The sequence below is a fragment of the Mus pahari genome, chromosome 1, assembly GCF_900095145.1.
Source record: "Mus pahari chromosome 1, PAHARI_EIJ_v1.1, whole genome shotgun sequence".
Lineage (NCBI taxonomy): Eukaryota > Metazoa > Chordata > Mammalia > Rodentia > Muridae > Mus > Mus pahari.
Genome location: NC_034590.1, coordinates 38,271,540 through 38,281,729, shown reverse-complemented (window position 1 = coordinate 38,281,729; position 10,190 = coordinate 38,271,540). Strand labels below are relative to the sequence as shown.

Genomic DNA, 10,190 nt, shown 5'->3' with positions numbered 1-10,190 from the left:
TCTCTCTCTCTCTCTCTCTCTCTCTCTCTCTCTCTCTCTCTCTCTCTCTCTCTCTGTGTGTGTGTGTGTGTGTGTGTGTGTGTGTGTGTGTTAGCACAGGGCCTGCCCTGGAGCAAGGCTGAATACTGATTTTCCTTATCCCAGCTAGTATCACAGTTGCATGTAGCTTCTCGGTTGAGAGGTGGGACTTTATGCCCACTTCCCCTTCTTGGTGCTGGGATTTTTGTCTGGCTTGCACCTGTTCAGGTCCGGTGCTTGCTGCCACAGTTTCTATGAGTTCATATGGGCACCAGCACTGCTGTGTCTTACAATCTTCCTACCTCCTCTGACCCACGGATCCCTGAGCCTTGGGGGGAGGAGCATGACAAAGAAATCCCAGTTCGAATAGAGTGCTTCAAAGTCTCTCACTCTCTGCACACTGTCCAGATGTGGGGGGGTCTCTGTGTTAACTCCCATCTACTGCGAGAAGCCTCTCTGAGGTGGGCTGAGATGTGCACTGATTTGTGGGTATGGCCATGTGTTATCAGGAGCCATTTTATAGTTGTGTACCTTTATCGGTATACTAGTGGGTTTCCCCATGGGGACAGAATGGTGTGCATCAATTCTTAATGGCTCCATGATGGGCTGTGTCCTTTCTCTTTATGGAGTCTCCAATACTCTCATCTTGGGGTTGGCATGAAATCTAGGGGCACCCTTCCCTTTCATTCCAGCCCTCTGCCATCCCACTGGCCCCCATCCCACTGTTCCCAACCTCCCTCTCCAGCTTGAGGGGTCTGCTTTGCTGCCCCAAGTCTCTCCATGTGCCTCCCAAGCCTACACCGTCTCTCCCTTCCCTTCTACATCTTCCTCATGGGCCCTTCTGTCTATGTACTCCTCCCTCTTCTGTTTATCTCCTGCCTACTTACTCAGGGTCTCTGCTGGGGCTCCTGAGGGCAGAGTCGGCTTTGTTCGCTGTGGTACCTTGTCATAACTGTGTCAGGAGCCACCTGCGGAGAGTGGTAGATACAGTGATGGATTAATGAAAGAAGAGCCTTGAGTTAGATGTGGGTTCATACTGGTGGAGCATTTCTGTTCCCCAACTTTCCTCACTCATGTAGGGGCTTCAAACAACATAGTTCTTGGGCCTCCCGCTCCATAATATTTTGACGTCCGTTTTTGTAGGCACGAATATTGGTCAGAGGATGCTGAAAACACTGGAGATGTCTACAACCATAGGTTGTTCATCTCCACCAGGTTTTGACTCAAGAAGGAGCTAGCTAATGTGATCGATCGCAGCATTCTTCAAACATTCAGCACCTGTCTCGGTTGTCTTTCGTAAATTCTGTAGAAACACAAGTGGCTCTCTTTGGCCAGAAACCTCATAGCAATGATTTGTTTTAGGGTCTTCCTTCCCTGCTGGCATTATAAACTCATAGATACTCAATCTTCACAGAAATGGCTCCTTTGTTATTCATTAGTACTTAGGTTTGCTCATTCATACAGGCAAGAAGAGTTAGCAGAAGGAAATGGGTGATGTTTTAAAACACTATTAAAATAGTCAACTACCAAAGAGGGCCTCTCAAGGGACCTTCTGCAGGGCACAGAATGAAAACTCTTGTAATCTACCCCAGTGATCTGGGCATTGCTCTGTGCCTAAGGGAAGCACTGAGCAGTGTGGGCAAAGATGGAGTAACTCCAGCTACCTCATCCTAAAGCACCTACCTTAGGGTGTTTAAGTCAAAATACAAAGGACGAGTTAAAAACTGCCCATATGGCAGAATCCTCTGTCTGTGGTGTGATTTACAAAAGGAAACTGAAAGGGGAACCAAGCGTGCTGTGAGAGTCAGTATTCAGTGTTTTAGTGTGTGTGTGTGTGTGTGTGTGTGTGTGTGTGTGTGTGTGTGTGGCCTAAACACGTTATATGCCAAACCATTTCTGTTCTGAGTAGGGACTCCCACCCCTGGGGATCTTACTGTATCCTGTGTGTTTGGTAGCTTTGGAAACGTGTTTGGAAGCAGATGATAGATAGCTATGACTCTTGGCTTCTGGAATTTGATGTGCAGTTTGGAGCCTTGGGTTTTAAACAGGGTCTGTTTGGAGGCTCTTCTCCCTCGCTCTTTTCTCAGCTTGGTCTCTCAAACTGGGTAGTACAAGTTCCAAAGCATCTGAGAACGTCGTGAGTGTTGCCTGGCTCTCCTGTGTTTCCTTTCCTCTCTGCGCAGGCCAGACTTCTCAACTCTGAATACACTTGCTTGGATGATGTGCCCTCTGGTTCAGAGAAGCATGGGTTACAGGAGCAAGACTGCTGACGGGGACCCTCTTGGCCATACCTTCCCCTGCCTGGAAGAGTCTGCCCCAACTCTATCCTACCCCGACCCCCACCCACCACCCACCAAGGGCAGGGGCCTCATTCCTAAGCGTTTAGAGGAGAAATTGGAAGCACCCTTCAGCCCTGCTTTCTTCTGTGGCTCGCTCAGTGCCTATGTGGTTTCAGGGAACCTTCTGGAACCCGCATGCTGTGACACGGTGATACCCTGAGAGTGTTCATCAGAAGGGAGGGAGGCATGAGACCCTGCTGACCTGCCAAATTCTCCCTGTTTTAAGTAGGGGCCACACTAGCTCTGTTGGAGAGTGTGGCGGTTCAAACTTTGTCTTCCGTGAAGTACCCCCGGTAGCCCTGTGAGGTTGCCAGGGTATGGAGGGTGTGAGGGTCTATTCTCAGCAGGTGAGAAAACAGAGAAAAAAAGTTTCAACTGGATGTCACACGGCCAACACCTAATGGAAGCAGCCCGCACCTTGATAGCCACACTAGACTCTCTCCCTCTCTCTCCCTCTCTCCCTCTCTCCCTCTCTCCCTCTCTTCCTCTCTCCCTCTCTCCCTCTCTCCCTCTTTCCCTCTCTCTCTTCCTCTCTTTGTCTCCCTCTCCCTCTCCTTCTCCCTCTCTGTCTGGTGTCACTTATACAACAATTCTTGCTAATTTTGGTTATGTTCTCATTCTCAGTTTTAGAGTCTTAAATGCTTATGGGTGTGCACGTTATGTATAGTGTGGACTATGGGAACACTAGTAGGAATACACTTTTTTTTTTTTCACATGCTAGCACCTTCCTGCCCAGGGCCAGGTCTAAGCAGGCCTAGATTGGTCTGGACTGTCAGCAAAGCATCATGGATATTCATGTTGGAGGGCCTCCAGGGCCAATGGGATTCCACCATGTGCTTAGCCTCAGATCAGAATCTGTTAAGTTTTAGGAGATGATTCTTAATTTGGTTAGAAGTTTCTGTGACCAGGATATTGTAAGTTATTAAGCCACACCTCTGACTATAAATGAATTATTCTTAATATAAATATTAACATTGTATTAATCTGGTGGCTGTAGTTCTTTACCTTATACCAATAATCACACAAAAAAACCAATATTTTAAAACTGTGCCTCAATAGATAATCAATTACATGACCTATCTTTACTTTTTATGCTAATCTGGCTCCCTCCCAGACCCATCACATGATACTTGCATATTGTTATTGATCTCGCTCTTCAGACCCCTTCTTTATGACTCCAATTCCTCCATCCTGCTACTGTTCTGAATCAATCTCTCTCTCTCTCTCTCTCTCTCTCTCTCTCTCTCTCTCTCTCTCTCTCTCTCTCCTTTTCTCTTCTCTCTCCCCCTCTCTCCTCTTCCTCTCTCTCTTCTTTTTCTCTTCCTTTCTCCCTCTCTTTCTCTCCCTCTCTGTCTCACTCTCTCCTCTCCCTCTCTCTCCCTGACTCCCTCTCTCATTCCTCTGGTTGATAGACATCTCACCCTATTCTCTTTTCTGCCCAGCCATTGGGTGATCAGCATTTATTCACAAGGTAAATAATAGTTACTAAGGACTGTTTACACAAACTTGAGACAGGAAATTCTTGACATAAGCATTACAATGCCATGTCTGGAATGAAACAAGATATGGGGGCAGAAAAGTCAGCATTTGAATAACACGAGAGTAAAGTTTACACAGTGCACAAATACATTCTGCCTACATTTGACCTTTACCCACTATGAGCCTATAGCACCCCCTCCCCATGTTGCGACAACCTAAAACATCTCTAGATATTGTCAAATATCCCCTTGGAGAGAGGCAACATTTACAGGGTCCATTTGATGTCATAACCAGTAACAACTCCTAGACTCCTTCTCTTTGGGACCATTGCCTGGTTGTCATTTGGGGACCACTCCCAAGCATCCATAGATATCCATCCCGAGCAAGGGATGACCTCATCTTGTGAGCAGTTTTGTGCCTACCCCACCCCAGCTGAAGCGTTTGTCCTGCCTAGTTTTGCTGTGTTGGTAGCATCAGGGTTCCATATAGGGCCTGGCTGCTCCAGTGTAAGATACAGCGGATAGTGTGGAATGAACAGCAGCTGGACACAGCCAGTGATGCTCAATGGTCACTGTTCGTAGAAACAAGATCTGGACCCAGTGTCACGGTGGGATGGGAGGGGTCGTTGTCCTTTCAGATTTGGCCAGACACACGGACTGTGAAGAAATATGCAGAGAAAGGGGAAAGCCCATGACAATGGAGAATATCTTGAAGGGCCTGCAAGAGAGGACTCGAGTTTGAAAACGTTCTAATTTGATGTCTTTCTCCACCAGGCTGAGCGTGTGCCTGCAGCGCCATGACTAGATATCCGTGCTTCAGCCCACCTGTACAGTGGCGGTTGCGGTGACAACAGGGAGACTTTCCTTTGGAGAGCTGCTGCCTGGGGGGTTGATGGCTGGCACGTCACAGCGGCCACCCAGTATGTACTGGTGTGTGGGGACAGAGGGATTAGCTGTGTGCCCAGGACCTGCCATGGAGACCCATAATGGTAAGTGCAGGGGCTGAGCAGGGGCTGCCGTGCTCCACCTATAGAGACCTTAGGCTCACTAAGATCAGGTATTTTCTACCAAAGAAAATAAAATTGTGATTATTTGGTACTTTTTCTGTATCTTGGGATTCTCATTTAAATTCCTAAAATTGAGAGGTCATATACAAAATGTATTATGCCTTCAGAGATTATGAAAGTGGGACGTCATATTAGTCAAGGAATTTTCTTTTTAAAAAATGAGGATTCCGTTTTGTTTTTACACTATAAAAATACTTGTTTACCAAAGGACAACTGAGAAGAGAAAAAGAGAAGTTTAAAACAAGAAGACTTACCTAAGTTCCCACTACGCCAACAGCAGCACTTACAGACAGCGGCTTTACAGGCAGTGGCTCGCCTGTTCCCTTTAGTCTGTTTCTCTGTGGTTAAGTGATTTTTGGGTTTCAAGCTATGGCAGTGGTTCTCAACCATGCTAATGCTGCCATCCCTTAACACAGTTCTTCGTGCTGTGACAACCCCCAACCATAAAATCATCTTTGCTGCTACTTCATAACTGTAATTTTGCTACTGGTATGAATCGTAATGTGAAAAATCAGTTTTCTGATAGTCTTAGGCAACCCCCATAAAATGGCGGCTCCAACCCCCAAAGGGGTCTAGACCCACAGGCTGAGAACCACTGCTCTAAACTATTACAAGGTTGATGCGATCTTACATTCTGCTGTCTCCTAACCTTTTGTACGTGACAGCTACCAATTACTGCGTGGGTCCTGTGATGAAGGGAAACTTCAGGGGGCACTAGTGAAATTATTCATCCAGTCCTTAATTTCATTTTGTTTTGTTTTGAGCCAGGGTTTTTCTGTGTAGTCCTGGATGTCCTGAAATTCCCTCTATAGACCAGGTTGGACTCGAACTCACAGAGATCCACCTGCCTCTGCCTCCCAAGTGCTGGGGTTATAGGTGTGCACCACTGCCGCCGGGCCTAATACCTAATTTCTATTTGGACGTATCATCGTTTACTCTTCCCCAAAGCAGCACATTCCTATATTTTTATACGTGGTTTTCAGGTTCTTCCCATAAGACAGGCTGATTGAAGTCAGGTTAAAGATTTTCCATCAGAGTCACCAATGGGCTACCGTGGATGTTGCTGACAGTGTGTGTCTTAGGGCCAAGATCTGAGCACTTTATCAAATAATCTCACTAAACCCACACAGAAAACTGTGGAGACAATGCTTTTTATCTGTTTGTTTACATGTATGTGCGTGTGTGTGTGTGCGTGTGTGTGTGTACATGTGTGTGTGCGCGCGTACATGTACATGTGTGTGTGTGTGCGCGTGCATGTGTGTGCGCGCGCGTGTGCGTGCGCATGTGTGTGTGCGTGTGCATGTGTGTGTGCGTGTGTGTATGTGTGTGTGTGCGTGTGTGTGTGTGTGTGTGTGTGTGTGTTATGAAGGAATCATTGAGCAGAGACATTTGTTCAGTTTCCTGAGTTTTTTTCTCCAAAGCTTTGTACATGCTAGACAAACCATCTCCCTCTGGGTGCCACCCTCAGTCTGAGGATGGTGCCTTTATCCCTGTGCTGTAGCTGGAGAATTTGAAGATAAGAGACATCAAGAGCCTTATTTAAGGTCAACAACTCATAAGTCACAGAACTGCCATCTGCACCCTGTCTGAGCCCCTAGAGCTCTTACTCTCAAATGACAGGCTGTCTGTCACACGTGGTTTGAGAGAACCCACATATTGAGTATAAGGGGCTTTGTGCCCATAGCCATAACAACCACTGGGAGCTAGCGCTGCCGACATTTGTTCAGCTTTCTGGGGTTTGTTTGTTTGTTGTTGTTGTTGTTGTTGTTGTTGTTGTTTTCTCCATCTTAAATGTCCAGGAGCTAACTAGGGTGATGTTTCTTTGCACATAAATCAAATTAAATATTTTCGTTTTGACTTCGTCCGCCCGGCACTAAATGTCCCAGAGTGTTTGACTTGCATCGTTTAAATGTTTTCTGTCTTTTTCCCCCAGAGGGGCTTCGTGAGTGTGATCAGGGTGACCAGGGGAGTACAACGCTATCTTCCACTGGGGTAGGATCTCGTCCCCTCCAGAGTCCTCTCAGCTCCGCCATCCCTCCTTTTAGCTCTCCTGAGGAAGAGGGTAGGTGTGAGCACAGGGACATTTGGACAATACGAGATTGCTGGGCAGATGGCTACGATGCCTGGTCAAGTCCCGAGGAGGATTCTGTCCCTTTCCTACTCAAGAGCCAGTGGCCTCAATGTGTGCTTCTCCACTCTTGGTGACAGAATCACCCTGCACTCAGAACACCTGCACTCTTCCAAGATGGGCTGAGCATCTCACACACAGCCTATTTTATAATGAAGTGTCTGATGCCTCACGCAGTTGATTAAGTACTGTATTGTACGTGGAAAACAGAAAGCTTGTATGCATACATACTGTTGTACTATTACAAAGTCACCGGATCATATTTGGAAGCTATATAAGTCAGGGGCTGTCTGTATACACCAAGACCACAGCCAGGGGATGGCTGAGTGACACCAAGGGGTGGTGCTTGGTTAGGAACAAGCCTGCAGAGCTGTGGCTCACACCCCAGGTCAAACGTGCTTCGCCGGCCGTTCCTTTGCCATCATTGTCTTTTTGGAATAAGTGGAATTAGACTCGAGTTTCCTTTACCTGAGCCTTCTTCAGAGTCCACTTTTGGATTTGAAGGTCTCCTCAGATATGGGTTGTTCCTTCCTGCCCCCACCCCCACCTCCGTCTCCCTCCCCCAACACATTCTGAGGCCAGGGAGTATCTTAACCTCTCAGCTGGATTCTGCCAATGGCTTCTACCAGCCTCACATCAGGGAAGACTGCTCTCGACCTGTTTTGCAGTCCTGACTAAGAAAAGTCGGCTGCCAGAAGAGAAACCAGTCATTCTCAGATTATAAAGGGGCATCTCGTCGTCTTTGATAAGTCCCTAGTATATAAACATCTTTTAAAATGGCCAAATTATTCATACTTGCATGAATGGTTTGGAAAAAAATGACTCACACTTTGTTGACGATCAAGAATTCTTTGGAAGTGCTATTTTATGCCTTGCATTCATGCGTGCTGTGTGTTTCTGCACAGCCCTACCTATCTTGACTTGGATGTGTTTAGGATGGTTTCAATGCTCACACGTTTGCAAGCACAGAGCAAACTTCGGCATCACGGGAGGTGGTCTGTGTGCTCACCATGCCTCTCATGAGAATGCCAGAGAGGGGCTCTGAGGAGGTGGAGGAGTCATGTTAGAAAGACTTGTGGATTTCAGATGATGGCAGGAGGAGCGGCCAGCCCTTACCTCTGCTAGGCCAGTGCTGCTCGAGTCTAGCAGCTAGACACATTCCTTTGACAAGCTTGGCATGTTCTTTTGTATGCCCATACCAGCTAGAGTGGAAAAACCTGCCCTACCAGCTAAGGCGAGGCACCTGGCAAAGTAGATCAGCTAGGAAACTTCCAGATAATTCAGCTTCTCCTACACAGCTGGAGGCATGGGGAGGGGCTGGAGGGGACCCGTCTTTGTGTGAGGGTCCTGCTCTTGTCCCTGAAAGATGTGAAACAGCTACCTACCTCTTAAAGCACTATTAACTGCCAGACCCAGCATGGACCAAAGAAGATGGATCATCCCAGAGGGGCTTCAAATCCCAGGTTGTTACATAGCCACTTGAAATCTCTTCCTCCTCTTCTTCTTCCTCCTCTTCTTCCTCCTTTTGCTCCTCCTCATCTTCCTCCTCTTCCTCCTCCTCCTCTTCCTCCTCCTCCTTTGGCTTTTAAACTATGCATTAATTATCTGCCATGTCACTGTAACCACATCATTTGCCCACGTGGGGACTCCGCATGCCTTCCAGGAAGGATCATACTGGGAAATGCCTCTAACACATTAGCCTGTATGCTTCTGTATCAGTTACGCTTGCTGGGATGTGTGGGGTGCATGTGCTAGACAGGTCGGTGGAGCCACCCTCTCCAACCTGAGCACAGGGGCCCATTGAGCCTCTACGGGAACACACTGAGGGTCAAGTATGTGGTGTCTTACTACGTGGGCAAAAGAGGAGTGACTGGGAGATAGTCTGCTGGACTGTGGTCAGTTCACGCAGGCGGTGGTTAAACCAAGCCCGGCTACGTGAGCTCCGGGCTAAGTGAGACTTGTAACATTTACCTTAATCCGAGATTGAGGCCTCTCAAGTGTTTTTCCGTAAGGTGCCTGCTCCGCTTGCAATAGGGAACTACTCGCAAGCCGGTGATATGAGGCTTTCTTAGGAAGTGGATGCTATGAACTCTGTCCCACTGTTAACTAGTTCCGCCCAGTAAGGCAGCTTAAATCCCTTCAGCCCTTTCTTTGGAAACTAAATGCACCTCCTGCTAAAGGCTGAAACCTGGCTCTCCTTGCTGATTCCTTCCTAGGCTGAGCCTTCCGGATGCTCTGACAGGCCCGTCCCCATGGCATGTTTGGCTCCCATAGTGCTTAACCTTCTTCTAACCTCAGTCTATCTATGGACCAACCCTTAGCCTGGGGCTTCCTGGGTATAGGGAAAGAGCAGCCCCCACCTTCTCCAGCCTGCCATGTGTGGGTGCTAAGGAGGGTTCCTACAGCCCCTACCCCATTCTGAGTGGCCAGAGCCTGAGGTGGTAGCTTACTCAAAGCCTCAGTCCTCCCCTCTTCCCTAATCTGCACTTGATCGCCACTGAATCACCCCCTCCCTCCCCCTTGTGTCTGGGCAGAACGGGCTGTGTGCCCAGGCCCAACCCATTTGTCACGCATTCAGCAGCTAACAGAAGTATCCAGTCTAGCCATCTGTGGTCCTGAGAGCCCAGATTCCTGTGCAGAAGGACAGGGAGTTTCATGTCCCTGATCCATGTGAGTCAGACTTTGCCACAACTAGAAGCCATTTAAAAAGAAAAAAAAAAGAAAGAAAGAAAGAAATGAAACCTTTTGGTCCAACAGCAATGGATCCCCAACTTGTAACATACAAACCTAGACTCCAGGAGGGTGAATATCACACAGATTCTGTGGTACCATTTTGTGAGAACTGTGCATAGCATTCTGACTCCCCACCCCCCCACCCGCCACTCCCGGCTTTTGGTTTCTGATCCACTTCTCTCCCAGAGTCCTGGGAAGCAGCAGAGAGCCTCAGCTGCCCGTGGGCAACAGAGTTTCAAGGCAAACAGTTGGCCGTCCGCAAGGTTGGGATGCTCCACAGCTTCTGTGCATTGGAGGTGTTTCCCACAGGGCGTTTCCCATTTGCAGTAGGCTCATCGGGACATGGCCCCATTGTAAGCTGGAGTTCTCTCTCTCTCTCTCTCTCTCTCTCTCTCTCTCTCTCTCTCTCTCTCTCTCTCTCTCTCTC

At 48.0% G+C, this 10,190-nt stretch overlaps 1 protein-coding gene across 2 annotated transcripts in view; it reads left to right on the top strand.

Moving 5' to 3' along the window:
• The window catches only part of Lrrk1 (leucine rich repeat kinase 1), a 131,913-nt gene that overhangs the window by 2,015 nt on the left and 119,708 nt on the right, over positions 1-10,190 (top strand). For both annotated transcript variants that reach the window (XM_021205384.1, XM_029540805.1), the window contains exon 2: positions 4,610-4,824. In XM_021205384.1, the coding sequence (XP_021061043.1) occupies positions 4,728-4,824 (97 nt within the window). In that variant the 5' untranslated portion in view covers positions 4,610-4,727. The remainder of the gene's footprint in view (positions 1-4,609; positions 4,825-10,190) is intronic.